Raw genomic sequence first — 17687 nt, forward strand, 5'->3', positions numbered from 1 at the left:
CTTGAAGCCACAGGTTTTTAGGAAGGCTGCAGGTTGGGTCCTGGAAGAGAAATGCTGGTCTAGCATAGCTGGGCCTGCTGCACTTCTGATCTTGGTGCTGCAGAGCCATTCAGAACCTAGCCCTTGAGGGGCAAGCAGGACCAAAAAATATAATGGGGACTCTCCCCTAGCTTCTCCCTTTTCCTCTCCCCTTCCCAGCATCTTCAGTCTTCCTCCTGCAGGCCCAGCTGCCACACTGCTGCTGCCTCCTCCCGTAATTGAGCAACCACTGTAATAGTGGCTGCAGCACCATCCCATCTGGTCTATTAAGAAGCAAGTAATGGAGATGCTGCTGTGCAGTGCACCCGAACTATACAGGAGGCAGCAGCTGGGCCTACAGGCATCCACTTCCTAGAAGGCTGGAAAAGGAGGGAAATAGAGAGAGAGAAGGAAAGGGAAGAGACAGAAGAGCATGAGAGAACAGGAGAGAGAAAAGATGGCAGTCAGAACACGGCTCATAGGTTGAAAAGGCACAACGGATTAGCTTCCCCCAAGAGAAACAGGCAGGGGGGAAAGCCGCCTGCACTCCATGTCTGCACGTAGCCAAAAGAGATCAAACCAACAATAAAAATGCTGTTACCATTAGGGTTGCCAGGTGTCTGGTTTTGAACTGGACAGTCCGGTATTTGAACTTTCTGGGAAACAAATTGAGAAAATACCAGACATATAAATGTCCAGTATTTTCTAATTAAGTAAGTTTTATTATCATGAGTATCAGTACATCGTTGCATACTGCCTGGCTAGTACGCAACTATGCAGTAGAGAGGAGCGGGGCGGGGGTAGGGCGGGATGGAATCCCCGGGGCCAGACTTGCCCATGTGCCCCGCTGGAACCGTGCGTGGGATGGGTAGCACCCCAGGATCTGTGCGCGCTCGGGCCAGCCCTGCTCTCCGCCAGCTGGTTCCCTCCCCACTCTCTCCCCCCCCCCCGGCCAGCCCACTCCCCCTGGACCCTTCCTGGCCAGCCCCACTCCCTGCCAGTTGGTTCCCCCCGAGCCAGCCCCGCTTCCCCCAACCCCCTCCCAGCCAGCCTTGCTTCCCACTGGCCAGTTCCTTCTCCCCCACCCCTCCAATCTCCCCCAGCCAGCCTCGCTTCCCCCGACCAGCACCGCTCCCCTCCTGGCCAGTCCATCCCTCCATCTGAGATCAAGTGTGTCTGGTATTTTTTTGAAACCATCTGGTAACCCTAGTTACCATGAGCATACAGGCAATCTGGTGGGTTTTAGCATAGCCAGCAACTGTGATTTTATTGACCAGTTCTTATTTATTTCATAGTCTCATGAAACCTTAAAGCTCCTGCTCCTGGCATCTTGTGATCTCATGAGAATTTCAGCTTTCATTTTAAAATACAAGGAAATGTCTAGCCTCCATGGCCACAGAGCAAAGCACAAAACTGTGGTCCCTAAAGGTTTAAAAAACAAAAGAAAATGTAAAAACTCCAACATTTCTACTTATTTTAAATCTCATGCTTTGAGGTTGGCACTGACATTTTCTCATGGGCTGGAAAGGACAGTGCTGCAGCTCACTAACATCTTGAAAGCTAGGAGAGTAGGAAGAAGCTTTACCCCAAACGTAGAGTTATGGAAACAGGATTGATTAATAAGACTGAGACTCTTCAGCTTGGAAAGGAAACGACTAAGGAAGATATGATAGAGGTCTATAAAATCATGACTGGTGTGGAAAAAATACATAAGGAAGTGTTATTTATTCCTTTTCATAACACAAGAACCAGAAGCCACCAAATGAAATTCATAAGCAGCAGGTTTAAAACAAACAAAGGGACGTATTTCTTTACACAACTCAGTCAACCTATGGAACTCATTGACACAGAATTTTGTGACAGCCAAGACTATAACAGGATTCAAAAAAGAACTAGGTAAATTAATGGAGGATGGGGTTAAGTTTAATAGCTATTAGCCATGAATGGCAGGGATGGCTGTCCCTTATCTCTCTCTGCTAGTGGCTGGGAGTGGATGGCAAGGAATGGATTGCTTGATGATTACCTGTTCTGTTCATTCCCTTTGAAGCATCTGCCACTGGCCACAGACAGGACACTGGGCTAGATGAACCTTTGGTCTGACCCAGTATGGCCGTTCTTATGTTCTTAGCCTCCCAATTCAATGGGTGCGCTCTATTAAATTCTTTGTGGACATGGTTTTGAGTTGTAATCAAAGGAGGCACAGATGACCCACAGCAGCATCCTAATCCTGCCCGATGTTGAGAGGCACTGGGGCGGGGAACTGGAGAGCAAACCCACCTGACATCTCCACACAGTAGTGGCTCCTGTCCTCTGAGACTAGGTCCAGTGCCCCAATCTGGGCGATGCGACGTGGAGCACAGGGACACAGAATTGCTCGGGTATGGTCCAGCCACCCCCCTCTGTCATGACAGAGGAGCATCTGGGCCAAATTTGAATAAGTGGCATTGCAACCTGGCTCATGAATCACAGCACCACTCAGGATTAGCACCACAGTTTCATGAGTGCTGCGGGTGCAACTGAACCCAGGCTAAATCCCCAAATAAAAATGAGTCAGAAGAGGACTCTGTCTTTCATATTTTAGCTATTGCATTAAGCAAAAGGAGGATGTCTCAGGAGACTGGGACATGATTCTTTCACCACCAGGCCCCCCCATATTGAATGACCACAAGTTGGGGAAGGAGCTGGGTGGGATATGTAGGACACAGGTATCCTGATGATGGGCTCACTTGTGCCAGATGTAAGGAAAGAGCCATCTAAGGATAGGCAGGGGATGGTAATTTGAGTATTATGCTTATCGCTGTGTGGCTACTGGAAATGAGTGAGGTGTTTGTGGGAGGGTATCTATTGCTCAAGTCTACTGTAGCAGTGCCTGCTGATTTTTTAAAATATTCAATATTTTTAAAATGTAGCCCCTGGCAGAAGCTTGAGCAAGTGATAAACAACCTAGAACAGTGCTTCTCAAAGTGTGGGCTAGGACCCCAAAGGGGGTCACGACCCTATTTTAATGGCATCACTAGGGCTGTCTTAGTCTTGCTGGGGACAAAAGCCAGAGCCCAACCCCCATCACATGGGGCCAAAGACAAAGCTTACAGACTTTGGCCTTCAGCCCTGAGTAGAGGAGCTCAGGTTTACAGGCTCCACGCCCGAGGCTGAAACCTTTGGGCTTTGACCCTCCTCCCCTAGCCCAGGGCAGTAAGGCAGGGGCATAGGTCCCTTGGCATGGGGTGGTAGGAAAGGTTCCCTCTAATTTTTCTATCGAGGCATGTGCAGATGTGCACCACCAGGAAAAACCCAAACCTAGCTGTGGGCACTCTGCTGATCAGCTGGGCAGCACTGGACTCTCTCCTGGGTGGCCATTCAAGCACACAGCTTACAGGGAACACTGGCGGTAGAGCCTGGGTAGGCTCAGGCTTTGGCCCTCCCTCCTGGGGTCATGTTTGTTGTCAGAGAGGGTCCCAGTGCAATGAAGTCAGAGAACCTCCACTCTAGAACTACCTCACGGTAATAAAGTCTAGGGTAAAATGATTAAATAACTGCCAAACGAGAAAGGGAAGAAAACTCATTAGGGTTTGTTATTTTGAACATAACTTTATTGATAAGAGACACCAGTAGTTACCATCTTCACTTTGTTAACCACAAACATACAGGACGTAGTAAACACAGGTGCCAAGATGGCAGGGCGTATTGGAGTTGGTCTAGGAAAAACATAGTAGGTGGGGGAGGGGGGACACTCGGGATTAGACAGACACTCAGGAATCCTGTGTGCAGCAGGCCATTTGTTAGTCGTCATATATACGTATATATGTATTGCTTTATATCATACATCTTTTTATTTATATATAATATATATATATATACTATACACAGGCAGTAACGCTGTGGGGCTGGGGCAGGGAAACCCAACTGGCATGGCCATACCACAGAGGCAGTGAGATTGTGGGGGAGAAATGGTTCGTATGTGCTGCACAGAGCAAGTGAGCTCAGCTCTGGGCCTCACTGGCTCCTACTCTCGCCAGAAGCTGGAGCGGATTCCTAAAAGGACCCACTTATCTGTCCTCTATTCCCAGGGTCTCCCACATGCATAAAAGGGTGCGGAGGGCTGGCAGTGTCAGGTGCAGAGATATAGTCCTTCCAAGGGAGCTGTCAGGAACAAGGGGAGGGAAGTGAAATGAGTTGGTGGATAGCATGTGCACATGGTTGGGGGAGGGGAGGAGAAGACTTACGCCCAGGACTTGTAAGGACACTGGAACAATAGCTCCCTCCAGCCTTTTCTGTTGTGAAACAGCCTCTAACTCAGGCTCCCCACATGGTGGCTACGTCTAGACTGGCATGATTTTCTGCAAATGCTTTTAATGGAAAAGTTTTCCGTTAAAAGCATTTGCGGAAAAGAGCGTCTAGATTGGCACAGATGCTTTTCCGCAAAAGCACTTTTTGCGGAAAAGCGTCCGTGCCAATCTAGATGCGCTTTTGCGCAAAAAAGCCCCAATCACCATTTTTGTGATCGGGGCTTTTTTGCACAAAACAAATCTGAGCTGTCTACACCGGCCCTTTTGCGCAAAAGCTTTGCGCAAAAGGGACTTTTGCCCGAACGGGAGCAGCATAGTATTTCTGCAAGAAGCACTGATTTCTTACAGTAGGAAGTCAGTGTTCTTGCAGAAATTCAAGCAGCCAGTGTAGACAGCCAAAAACTTGCCAGTCTAGACACAGCCGGTCGGTGTGCACGGGGGCAAGGGACCAGAACCGTTCCCTCACTTGCAGAAGGGTGGCAGCAACCCTGTTAAAAAAATCACCAATATCACAGAGGGAAAAGTTTCCTAATTGTCCTACTACTCAGAGACCCTCATTCTCTTCTCTCTGCCTCCCCAGTCCCTCGTTCATCAGGGCTGAAGATAAGTTGCATTGGAAAGAAGTCCCTGCTCCCACCAGGCAAAAACAAGGACAGGAACTGAGCCATCAATGTGGGCCACCCCTTTAGGAACCACTGTAAATTCTTCTGCTTGCCATGCAGATTTCTGCCCCGGGACAGAGAACAAGGGCAGGGGGACTGAGAGGTGGGGAAGAACCTGAAACAGGAGCAGACCGAGTCTTCATCTGCCTGGCCCTGGGTGGTGCCCGCCCTGAAGGAGAAGCAATGAGCCTTGTCAATGTCAAGTTCCTCCTCAGAGAAGCTAGAGGGTCCCTTCATGTTGTGAGGGCAACAGGGTGTAAGTGAGAACAGTCTCCTTACTAACCAGCTCTAGATGAGTTTATGGACCATCCCACTCAGCTGTGATTAGACACTAATTACAAAGAACCTCTCCCAAGAAAGTCCCCCCCCTCTCCCCAAACCTAAATATTAGGCTGCCCCAACAAAAGAGAAGCTTGGAGGATGGGAAACCTCCCCCAAACCTATTTACAGTATTGTTTTTGCTAGCCAATTTGAGAGACTTGCCCACCTCTTCTTTGTGCTTCAACTGTGACAAGAGCTAGCACTTCCTTCCCCCACCTTCACTAGCTGCTGGACTGGGTCCAGCGAGTCACTGGGAGAGGCACCAATGGGGAGGTCTGTAGATAACATGCACACAGATCATGCAACAGCTGGGCTGTGTCTAGACTTGCAAGTTTTTCCGCAAAAGCACATGCTTTTGTGGAAAAACTTGTCAGCTGTGTATACTGGCCGCTTTGAATTTGTGCAAGAACACTGACGATCTAATGTAAGATTGTCAGTGTTCTTCTGCAAATACAATGACTCTCCCATTCAGGAAAAAGCCCTCTTAAGCAAATGCTTTTGCGCAAGAGGGCCAGTTTAGCCAGCTGAGAACCGTTTTGCGCAAAAAAGCCCTGATGGCGAAAATGGCGATCGGGGCTTTCTTGCGCAAAACCACGTCTAGATTGGCACGGACGCTTTTCCGCAAAAAGTGCTTTTGCGCAAAAGCGTCCGTGCCAATCTAGACACTCTTTTCCACAAATGCTTTTAACGGAAAATCTTTTCCGTTAAAAGCATTTGCGGAAAATCATGTCAGTCTAGACGTAGCCCTGAAGTCTCAGCTCTCACAGGTGACAACTCTCCTCTTTACAGTGCCTGACCTTAGACATTTTCCAGGCAGCTCTGAGAAGCAGCCCTTCAAAGATAGGCAATGCAGATAAAAACAGCTGTGTATGTGCATTAAGGAGGGGATTCTCACTATACCAGTCCTCACCCCCTATTCTGGGGCTGTGTCCTGTGTCTCCATATTTCTTGTACTCCCCCCCCCCCCCACACACACACATTTGGGTGGATGGCAAGGGAGGGAGCAGTACTGAGGGGACTAGTAATCTAGAAGAGTGGTTTTAAAAACTCTCTCATTTGAGGACCCCTAAAAATGTCAAATGGAGGTGTGGACCCCTTTGGAAATCTTAGACAATTTGGGAACCCCAAGGTCCACTGCTCACCTAGTTTTGCCCTGCCCTCCTAGCTCAATTTCCCAGACTGGCAAGAACTAGACATTCTGACAGTAAGTGCCCTACACTGCTACCCAGCACACCTGTGTTTCATTCTTCTCTCAGTTCCTTAATGTGTTCTGCAGAGTGGCCCCAGGACTAGGGCTCGGTGCTCCTGAGCCCTCCATCCTGAGGCCAGCAGGGGCTGTGAGCTCTGCCCAGCTCAAGCCTGGTAGCCTAGGAGTTAATATTCTGCACACCCATAGGAGATATCTAGCTTTGGTTCTTGGCTTCACTTTCTTAGGGCTTGTCTACATGGGAAAATTGACCAGAATAGCTAGTGTGGAATAGATTCCCACATGGCCACACTATTCTGGAATGAAAATCACTTGTAGTCCAATAATTAATATATTTCCAAAGCCGAGTAATAATTCTGGGATTTAAAAAAAAAAATCACATTTTATTCCAAAACAGAGTGGAATAACTGTTCTAGTCAATTTCCCAGTATAGACAAGCCTTTAGGCTTCCAGGAGGAAGGGATGCTGAGAATGGAGCCCTGACATCTCTGAAGAGCTATAAACTGCAAAGGCCGAGTTCTAGCGAGAAGAGAGTGCAGCACGGCCCCTCCACATTTTGCAGGGGGGAGATGCTCCCCTATTCAGCTCTCTTAGCAGAGCTACTCTCTAAGTGACCCCTGTTGAGTTCCCTGATCCAGTCTCAGTCAGGATAACTTTGGGGCAAACACAAGAGCTCAGTTGCTGGGTGGGAAAGGGATCCTTCTCATGGGTTACATCCCTGTAAGAATGTCTAGACACCAGCTAGCAGGAAAGCAGCAATATTTCTTTCCAGCAGACCGAGATGCGCCACTCGGCATCCTTTAGCTCCATCAGGAATGTGGATTCGACAGGACTACAGAGATAAAATTCACCTGTTTGTCCCATTTGTCTTGCACCTTTACTCTGGGCAAAGGCCAGAGGGCTCCCAAGGTTGGCTGGCAAAGCTCCCCCCTCCATCTGGCGTGAAGCTGGCATTTCCCCACTCAGCCCAGTGACTTCCTCTTCATCCCATGCCAGGCCAATGGTGACCCCTGAGCAGGAGAAGCAGGGGACTGAAGGGAGTTCTCAGGAGTTTCTCTGAAGATACCTTCTCTACCCTGGGGGCACAGCTTGGTCCTTCCTAGAGGACCACAGTGTTCACCTCAGAAGGGTGCACACACGGGGATGGGGAAACGCCTCCAATGCACTCACCTGGGGAAAGAGTTTCTTATCGCATTGCCCATTCAGTCCTCATTTTTGTCTTGGTTTCACATCTACCACTGTCTGTAGTTTTTGATGGTGCCTTCAAATCTCCCCCCACCCCACCACCACCTTTAGTCTCTCAATCCCTCCATCCCCACTCTCAATACCACTCCTCCCAACACCCCTGCAGATAAAACACCAACATCTCATAGAGCCTTGTATTGCCAAGGCAGCAATGCCCCATGGGGAAAAGGGGGTTGTGACCTGCCTCTCTGCTTGCACATCCCCCAGACCCTTGCCTGCACTCTTGCTCTGACTTCTTCTTCTCTCACACATGCCTCACCCCCCCCCTCCACAGACACACACGCATCTGCTCCAACACTGTAGGTACCATTCCCCCGCTACCCCGGTAGTGCCTGTGTGGTCCCCCTGTCATGTTCGCCTCTTAAGCGCCCCTTTGCTTTCTGTGCTGGTGCCCTTGTCACCCTTCCACTGCCCACCAAAAGACTGAGCTGGATATTTGCTCAAAGCTGCTGCTCACTCCCACATTGCTAGGGGAGCTCTTGCTGTGACAGAGCCAGGGCCAGACTTGGGAATACACAGTTTGGGTGTGGTAGACAATTCAGAAGGAGGGAGGAGCAGTTAGGGTTTTTTTTTTTTCCTTTTTAAAAAAATAAATAAAAACAAATGGCCCAGAAGGCTGGAGCACGGCCAAGGGCCACCTGTTGCACTTGGACGTGCCTGTCTGTTTGGTGCCGTGGCCTCCCGCTGGCAGAGGAAAGGGGGAAGATGGGAGGGGCATGGGAAGGGGCACCAGTGTAGCTCAGTAGTTCTGTGTTTGGTACCCCTGTGTCTCAGCATCAAAAGCGTCTACTGGAGGGGGCTGCTGGTACGTCCCAACCGCGTCTGTGACATCATCCTCATTCGTGTAGGGGGCATAAGGCATGCCGGAGTCCTGGCTTGGGTCCATGTAGTCCTGGGAGAAGAGGGCCGAGTCGGCACCAATCCGGTAGCGCTGGTATGCCAGGAACGCCTGGCCCACCTTTAAGGTAGGATGAGGGGAGATGGGAAGCAAAGGGAGAGACAGGAGATAGGGAAGGAAACACACCGAGGAGGAGAGACAAACAAAGCCAAGTTAGTAGTGGTTAAGGGTTAGTGCACAAGCCGTGACTGGACATCACCGGTTAAAGACACCCAAGTGCAAGAAGAGTTTGTGCGCCCCTGGAGAGCGCAAGCCCAGGACAAGAGACACAGCACGAGTGTGCAGCCCTCCGCTTGCACTCATTTTGCCCAGGCTCATAGCAGTCCCTGCAGCGTGCGAGGTCCATCCGTCCTGCCCAGAGACAGGGTTCACATCGTGAAGGCGTAGATGGCCTGCAGATATACCCACCCTCCTCAGCCAGGTGAGCTGCTTCACATCCACCTCAGTGCTCTTGCTCCTTGGGGCTGGGATCTGTGACCCATTTCACCTTAGACCCAACTAAGGCTCCAGCCTGAACTGCCAGACTGAGCGGATGGAGGAGCGGACATGAGGCAAGCGGCTGTTCCCATTAACTCTTTCACTGCCAGTCATCCACTGTGCGACTGGCTACACCATCAAAAAACCAAACCAAACCAACTCCAACCCCAGTACTTGTGGGGGAGGGGCAGCAGATGCCTTCCCTTGGGAAGAGTGGCTAGAATAGTATTCCAAATGCTCCTTGGGGTGACAAGATCATTGGGACTGGGGCAAAGCAACCAGATCCCTTTAGCCAGTGTGGGCTGCCCTCCTTCAGTATCCCAGACATGTCTGAATGGTCCCGCCACCCAGGGACCATCCCAGCACAGTGAGTAAAGGGGGCAGAAAAGTGAAAGGAAGCAGAGATGGGAAGAAGGGATTGTAGTGGGGAGAGACCTGACCTGCCTGGCTAAAATATTAAGACTGAACAGAGGCCAATAGAGAGGAAAACGTGTGTTATTCAGTGTTAGTCCGGTGCAGGGGAATGCAGGAGGAGAGGTGGGCCACTTCCAACTCCCCAAAGGAGAATTCATGTCCCATCCCAGTTCCAAAGCACAACACTTCTCTCCCCTCCCCCCATGACAGCCCCTGCCTCCCACCCCAATCAAGGGAGTTGGAATTATTGGCCCTCTGACCACTTCCTCCCCTGCGCTTCCCTACCAAGGCCCTGGGGGAATGGCGCTAGGGCAGTGGTGCGGAGGAGCTAGGGAATAGAGTGTTATATTCTTCCTGAAAGCTAATGTGTCTGAATCTCCGGAAAGCCAGAAATGTCAGGAGGCCCTGTGAGGAGAGAGCGGGAGGGGAGAGGGAGAAGAGTCAATGAGAAAGGAAAACCAAAGTCATGTGACTAAAACAAAACCCCAAGAGACATCAACATGGTTTTCTGCAGCCCAGGCAGGGGGACTGGAGAGCCATTAGACTCCCCTTCCTGTAGACAAGTAGAGAGGTGCTGGTCTCTGAGGACCTTGCTCCTCAGGCCTTAAATGTTACAACCCTCCCTTTCTGTGGCTGAGCAACCCTGCTCTGTGGGGAGAGCCCTGCAACCCCACTCACTCAGTAGGTCTACATTGGAGCTGGAGGCATCATTTCCAGCTCCAGTGGACATACATGTGCTAGCTTTGTTTAAGCTTGAACGCTAACATAGCCATGTAGCTGTCATGGCACTGGGATGGACTAGCTCTCGGAGTATGATCCTGCTCTGGATCCTAGGTACGTACTCAGCTGGCTAGCCCATTCCACCATGGCAACACGTCTGTGTTTAGCTCCCTAGCTTGAGCAAAACTAGCATAGGTACATCTGCCTGAGTTGGAAACTACACCTCCTGCTCCAGTGGGCACACACCCAATGCATGGGAGGCTATGGCAGGTGTTTTTCTCTTTGGCCTCATCTTTCAGGGGTAAAGATGCTACCTCCAGAACTCATCCAGCTCCTAATTTCCCACTATTAGCCCTAATTGCACTAGGACTATAAAGAAATGTCTAGTGAGGAGAACAGACTCTGATTGAGCAGGACAGGCAGCCATGCCATTGGCGTGATCTTATCTGCATACCACACCTTTACATTTCTAAGAGCATGCTGGCTGCTATTCTGTAAGGCAGAGACATAACAGTATCTCACTAAAGACAGATTGTGCTCTCTCTTGAGGAGACTTATGTTCTTCCTTGTTTGCTCCCACTCTTAAATTCACATAAAAAGTCATGTAGACTGAAAGTACAAAGAGGCTCTTTGCATATGGAAAAGAACCCCAATAGGTTATATTGAAAAGGAGCCCCCAAATCTGGACACGTGGAGAAATTCCCTGGTGCGGGTTGGGGGATAAAAAGGAAAGGGAAAGAAAGCTCTGGTTAGGGTCCAAACAAATTCCACCATTTACTTCCTACCAAATGAATAAATGAACTAGGTACTCCTGGTGGAATCTTGTGCCACTGCTCAACGAAGAATTTTGTAGAAATTAGTGTTGTGTGCGCACAATTTCCTTTCTCCCCTAGAGATGGGCTGCAATGCTGCTGGCCGCCACTAGAGGCTGCTGGAGCAGGCAGAGCCTAGTTAGCTCATACATAGAAAACTCTTGAGTTGTGGGGGGAGATGGTTAGAGAGTTCCTAGAAGCTGTAGCAGGGGGCTGGTGATCCATCTGGAACCCTGGGCAGTAGAGAGACTGGTGTCTGGGCTGAGGGGGGTCTCGGCTGGGTTCTGGGAGGGAGGGTGTCTGAGTTGGGAGCCCCCATGACTGGGCTTGGGGGAAGGAGGGTCGGATGTACTGGCTGCGAGGGTAGGAGGGGGCATGGTGTGAAGAAGGGCTGTGGATGTCTGCTCCCCTGCTCCTCTTTTTTTTTCCAGGAAGCGGGGGGGGGGGGGGGGTAGGGAGATAGAAAAACAGGAACTGAGCTGTCACAGAGGTTTCTTAATTCTATTCCTGAGGGAATAGAGAGAGTGTGAGTGTGAGTGTGTTTACAGACATACTTGCTGACAAACATTTTGAAATAAATTATCAGCACAATTGACACTGATGTGATTATACAGTGTTATTTTGACAAACAACATTTGCAGAACTTTGCAACATTTTAAAATCTTAAATATTAAAATATGCAGAATATTTTTTGGCCAAGAATTCCCCCAGAAGTAATGCGGGTTGCCAGCTTGGGGGAAAACCACGTAGAGAGAGAGGGAAGACCATATGGTGTGTTAACATCCTATAACAACCATTCCCTCCCACAATACAGCTGCTAAAGCCCCTCCTGACATCAGTAATGCTACAACACACCTTGGAAAGAAAAACTGATTCTTTGCATGGTACTTATGCAGCCCCCATTGCCACAGCATCAGAGCACCACAAAGTCTCCACTCTATTTACCCTCGCAATGCCCCGTTGAGGTAGGGAAGAGCTATTATCTCCATTTGAGGAGAATGGACATAAGGAGCTGAAACACAGGGAGGCTAAGTGGCTTGTCCAAAGTCACACACAGTCTGGGACAGAAAAGGGACTTGAACCCAGCTCTCCCAAGTCTAGGCTGATGCCCTATCCGCTGGACCATCCTCCCTGGCTTCTGCTGCTCCTCTCCCAGAAGCCACTTTAACTTCTGTTCCACAGGAAATGCAGAAGGAGTCAATCCTAGCCAGGGGAACATCCTTCTCCTGAGTGGTGGGCTAACTTTAACGGGGTGGGAGAGCAGGCACTGCTCTGCAGTGAAGCCTTCATCCGACATCTCTAATCAGAGTCTCAGCTGCTTTACTCACCCAGGTGAAGATGGAGAAGAAAGAGAAGGTGATGGCTGCTCGGGCTGCATCTACCCCCTCATTCAGCGGGTTGTTCTCTGGCTTTGAAACTTGCCACTGGTTGGTCAGGAAGCAGAAGCCAACAAACCAGAGGAACGCCCAAAAGGCTGGGAAAGAAGGACACCATTAAAACAAGAGAGAAAGAGAGAGGGGGGTAGGACAGAATCAGGATAAACAGTAAATACATAATGTTTCTGCAGCAATTTCTATCCTGCAAGATCCCCAAGTGTTTCCCAGACTAGGTCAAATTCTGACTGTGCAGCCCCACTGAACTCAGTGGAGTGGTAGGGGTGTAACTGAGGACAGAGCAGTCACTCTGGGACATGCAGCTGCAGAGAAGACATTAAGGTACAGTGTGCTACTCGTGTTTTATCAGCATGAGCTTGGGAGGGTCACATGATTCTGAGCTGGCACAGTGAGCGAGTTCTGCAGGGCCTCCCAAATGAGGCAAGATCACTCACTTCTAAAATGCAGTCTTTCTGCACCAGTTACACTACACAATACTGTCCTGGAAGGACAAGTGAAGAGCAGTTTTTCCAGAACAAGCAGTGAAGCAATTGTAGGCAGCCAGACTGCAACTACACAGTGCTTGGGATTTGGGCAGGAAACCAGGGCTACTGCCCTTACACTTATAAAAACTGTCATGGAATCTATAAAACAGCAGTATGATGACAGACAAGCCCTCAGTTTTACATCTTGTCCAAAAGATGGGTGATACACTGGCAATACACAGAATAGCAGTGTTCCCACTCAAGGGACTGGAGCATGAGAAAAAGAGAGCAACAAAACAGCAGCATTTTCATGGAGGAAAACAACTGGATCACAGCTCCCTTGGGGAGGGATGATAAATGAGGAGCATCAGAGTCCTAATGGGAGGGGAAAGGAGTGTGGATGATCCGTATCAGAGCATTAGGGGTGTGAGAAAGGAGCTGGCCTGGAGTCCCTGAAAGGAACAGAAATGAATGCATTTGTCTCCTTTCTGAGATATGCCCAGATACCTCGGGAGAAATAGGCAGGATGTTTGTCTGCTATACTGCACTCAGGGTTTTTTTCCCTAACACATTCCCTTCTCTGCATCTCGCAATTTGTTATTTATACAGCACTATAGCAGTGCCTTGGATAGACAATATGCAACTTTGGATAAAAAGCAAAGAGACTCCTGAAGAGCTTATACAATTAAAGGCCCAAACAGGTACAGAAGAATGAACAGACACTGGGCCTAATCCTCTTTGCATAACAGTTTTCCAGTGGGGTGACTCCCTTGGACTCAGTGGAGACATTCCTGATGGGAGCTGATGGAAGTTCAGAATCAGGCTTGCAGAAAAGGGGTGGATGTTACGTTGGGAAGGCTTTGCAGAACAAATGACTGTGTATTTCTCTTTACAGGTGGGAGCAAAAGGTCACAGTGGGAAGCTGTTCCAGGTGTCCTGAGGCTGTAAAAGAAGGGACAGAGTTGGGGGTAAGGGGGAGTCAGACAGACAAAGGGAGTAATGAGGAGTGAAATGTCAGTATGAAGGAGAGCGTGTGAGTAGGTGCAGGAGGAGACAAGAACAGATGAATGGGAGAGTAGAGTACAGGAAAATGTTGAGAGAGGAGGGAACTGGGGGCAGAAGAAGATGCAAAGCAGGTCAGAGATTCAGAGACGAGGTGTGAAAGAAAATGACTTGCCTCAAGACACCACTCACTGATACTTCCAGCTGAGGTGCCAGGCACGCATGTGCCTCTCAGCAACTCCAACAAATTAGGGACCATTGGAAGCAGAATACAAGTTAGAACAGCCCTGGGTGCCAGGAGCTGGTCAGGAACCTGGAATGCCTCAGAACATACACAATACAAAAGTGGCTTAAAGGGAATTTATAGTCAGACTATTTAAAATTCTGTGTGTTGGGGGCGGGGAGGTTCTCATTTGATTCAAACACCCGGCATTGGAAAGAAAAACCTCGGTTACAAGATGCACCATCCTCTACTCCTTCAAATAAGGGCTGAGAAAGATCCTACACCAGTTTTCTGATCTTCCAAGGAGACCTCCTGCAAGAATCAGGGGAAATGAGACAATAATTCTAAAGGAAAATCAGAGGGAAAAAGGCATCCTTCCAAGCTTTTTTAATGCACCATACAGAACACACACAAAAGGGACACAAACTAGGTGTTTCTTTCCTTTGGGGGTCATCTTTAAGGCTTGTCATTTTTAATCACTGGAATGCAATATGCACATACTCTCACCTCACCCACATTATGTGAGGAATGCTTGAGCTGCCTGTGGAGTCACTATCCCAACATCAAATCACGAGGCAGAAGCAGAGGCCAGAGAGAAGTCTACAAGAGACAGGGCTAAGAGGATGAGAGGAGGGTGGGAAAAAGATGATGAGTTAAGAGGAAGGAGAGGATAGGGAATGAGAAGAGGAGGAAGGAAAGAAGAGACAGGGAGAGGAGAAGAAGAAAGAAGAGGAGATTTTAAAAGGGGGAGAGGGGTTGGAGGACAAAGAGGATAATGAAGGAGGGGCAGGGGAGGGGGGACAAGGAAGGAGACCAGTCAAAAAATTCCTGTACCAGAGACATCTGGCCGGCTGGCTTATGAAATAAGACTGGCTCCTTTCCCCAGGTGAGTTCCCATGTGGCCAGAACTAGTCCCTAAGTCCCCAACCATCCAGGAAGCTCACCAGAGACACCGATGTCTGAGAGCACTGCCTTCTTGCGGTCCTTGACGCTGCTGATCTGTGGGAAATAGACATCCAAAGCCAGGTAGAGAAGGCAGCTGAAGAAGGCAAGGACGCCCACGGTAATGCCATAGTTGCAAGCGTTGTCGTTGCGGTTGAAGATACAGTGCTCCTCCCCCTTCTCAGGGAGGTTCAGGTAACCTTCATTCACAATGGAGCCAAAGACAACAATGGAGAACACCTGAGGAGAGGGAGGAAGGTGAGGACCATGCCTGCCTCCAGACCCACCAATCAGCTAGTGCAGTGGAGAACAAATCTCCCCAAACTAGCCGGCCCTCACATGCCTTTCTCTGTCTGAGCTGTGAGCCTATTTTGTTAGCTTGATTGGACTAAATTGGGTCATTCTAAACCAAAACTGATTTTTGGAGAGAAGTTGGGTAGAGATTCTCAACCCAACTAAAAACTGAAAATATTTTGTTTGGGTCAATGCAATTTTGACGGTCAATATGAAGGAATATTATGAAACAGTGTTGATTCCAAATGCAATGTTTCATTTTGACATTTCCAAAAAAAGTTGTGAGGGTTGGTTTTTTTTTGGTTAAAACTATTTGTTGAATTAGACATGAACTCAAATCGTTTTGGTGCCCCCCCACTTTAGTGCACTTTCTGGTAAATCTAACTATTTGCTTTAATAAAAAAAAAAAAAAAAAGTTTTTGCCCAGCTCTAGTTTGGGCAACAGCAAAGGGAAAGTTTACCTGAAAAATGTTATTTTATTTCTGAGAATTAGCTCAGACTAGGATACTCCTAACTTATATTTTTATTTTTAACAAATTTAAGCTAAACTGAAAGAGCTCAATCTCCATTTGAAATCAGAGTGTCCACAAACAAACACCAGATTAAAGAAAAGAATGAACTAGGACTCATTTAATTTCTTAGGTTTTAGTCCTTGTGTAGACAAGCTCTGAGGGTTGGTCTACATTGAAAAATTACATTGGCATATCTAAGTCTCTCAGGGATGGAAAAATCTACACCTCTGAGAGATGTAGTTCCATCAACCTAACCCCTACAAGAATTCTTCCATCAGCTAGGGCTGGTATATACAAGAAAATTAGATCCAACTGAGTAGTAGTGCTCAGGGGTATGAAAAATCCATGCTCCTGTGCAGTATAGTTAAGCCAACCTCCATGTAGTCAGCACTAAGTCGATGGGAGAATTCTCCCATCAACCTAGCTACTGCCTCTCAGGAAGAATATACTACAAATGGCAGTGTCTTTGCTGAACCATCACACCGGTGGAGATGCAGTAATACAGCTGTAGAACTGTTAAGTGTAGGCAAGCCCTAAATCCTCATACTCATTTACTCTATAGACATTCATTTATCCTCCTGCTCCATCCTCCACCCACCAGCTCTCTCCAGATGGCTCTCTCTTCTATTCGTTGCCCCCTCCCTCTCTTTATTCACTCATTTTAGCTGTCCAAGTTACTACTACTCCTGTTCTCTCCTCCTCATTCACCCTCCCATTACCCACTACTCTGCACTCTCTGCTTATCTATTCTCCTAGCAATCCATCTATCCACATTTATCCTTTCTACCAGTCTACTCTGCTTACTACATCCTTCCCTTCATCCAACACAAAACACTAGCCATCTGTCTACTAATATACTCATTCTGTTCATTCAGCCACTGACTGACTTTCTCTTTCCCTGTGGATTTTGCAGGCATTTTTTGGCAGGAGCACAGGGGTCTGGGGAGAATCACATAGCACAGCGTTTCCCAAACTATGGGCTGCGGCCCAGTATCGGGCCGCAGGAAAAAAATACTGCGCCTCAGGGTGGCTGCCGGGAGGGGAGCAGAGCGGGGCGGGCTGGGAGGAGGTGTGTGTGGGTGGGGAACCGACCGCCAGGAAGCAGGGTTGGGGGCAGCAAGGCTGTCCCACGGAGATGGGGACTGGCGGAAGCAGGGTTGGATGTAGCAGGGCTGTCCCGCGGAGATCTGGGCAGGCGGGCAGGCGGCGGAAGCAGGGTTGGGGGTAGTGGGGCTGTCCCGTGGAGATTGGGGCAGTCGGCGGAAGCAGGGTTGAGGGCAGTGGGGCTGTCTGGCGGAGATCGGGAAGGGCAGATGGCGGAACCAGGGCTGGCCAGGGGGGCTAGCCGGGGGAGATCAGGAGGAGGAGGACGGGAGAACCAGCTGCTGGAAGCAGGGCTGGATGGGGGCAGCGGAGCTGGTCAGGGGGGTCATCGGGGCAGCAGGGCTGACCAGGGGAGTTTGGTGGGGGGTGGGGGGAACTGGCCGCCGGACGCAGGGCTGCACGGGGGCAGCAACGCTGGACTGGGGAGATCGGAAGGAGAAGGCGGGGGGAGCAGGACTGACCTGGGCACATGCAAACCCTGGCAAACGAGTGAGTCTGGCCGAGGATTCCATTTTGTCCCCCGACCCCCCCATATACCCTGCCTCGAGTAGTTGCAAACTGCCTGGCAGGTAGACACACTCAGGCAGCGTGAGCACATCTACCAGCCAGGCAGTTCACAGCTAAGGATTGATATACCTAATTATAATAAAACTTACCTAATTAGAAAATACCAGGCATTTTATATGTCTGGT

General features: G+C 49.3%; 1 protein-coding gene across 3 annotated transcripts in view; it reads right to left on the reverse strand.

Moving 5' to 3' along the window:
* Positions 1-17687, reverse strand: part of SYNGR1 (synaptogyrin 1) — a 39696-nt gene that overhangs the window by 1065 nt on the left and 20944 nt on the right. The window contains exons 2-4 of one of the 3 annotated variants that reach the window (XM_075936649.1): positions 15088-15325; positions 12389-12534; positions 3587-8697 (exon numbers count right to left, since the gene is read on the reverse strand). In XM_075936649.1, the coding sequence (XP_075792764.1) occupies positions 8479-8697; positions 12389-12534; positions 15088-15325 (603 nt within the window). In that variant the 3' untranslated portion in view covers positions 3587-8478. Of the gene's footprint in view, positions 1-3586; positions 9934-12388; positions 12535-15087; positions 15326-17687 lie in introns of those variants that run through there. The other 2 variants (XM_075936660.1, XM_075936654.1) reach the window with 2 other exon arrangements.

This window comes from Pelodiscus sinensis, chromosome 1 (genome assembly GCF_049634645.1).
Source record: "Pelodiscus sinensis isolate JC-2024 chromosome 1, ASM4963464v1, whole genome shotgun sequence".
Lineage (NCBI taxonomy): Eukaryota > Metazoa > Chordata > Testudines > Trionychidae > Pelodiscus > Pelodiscus sinensis.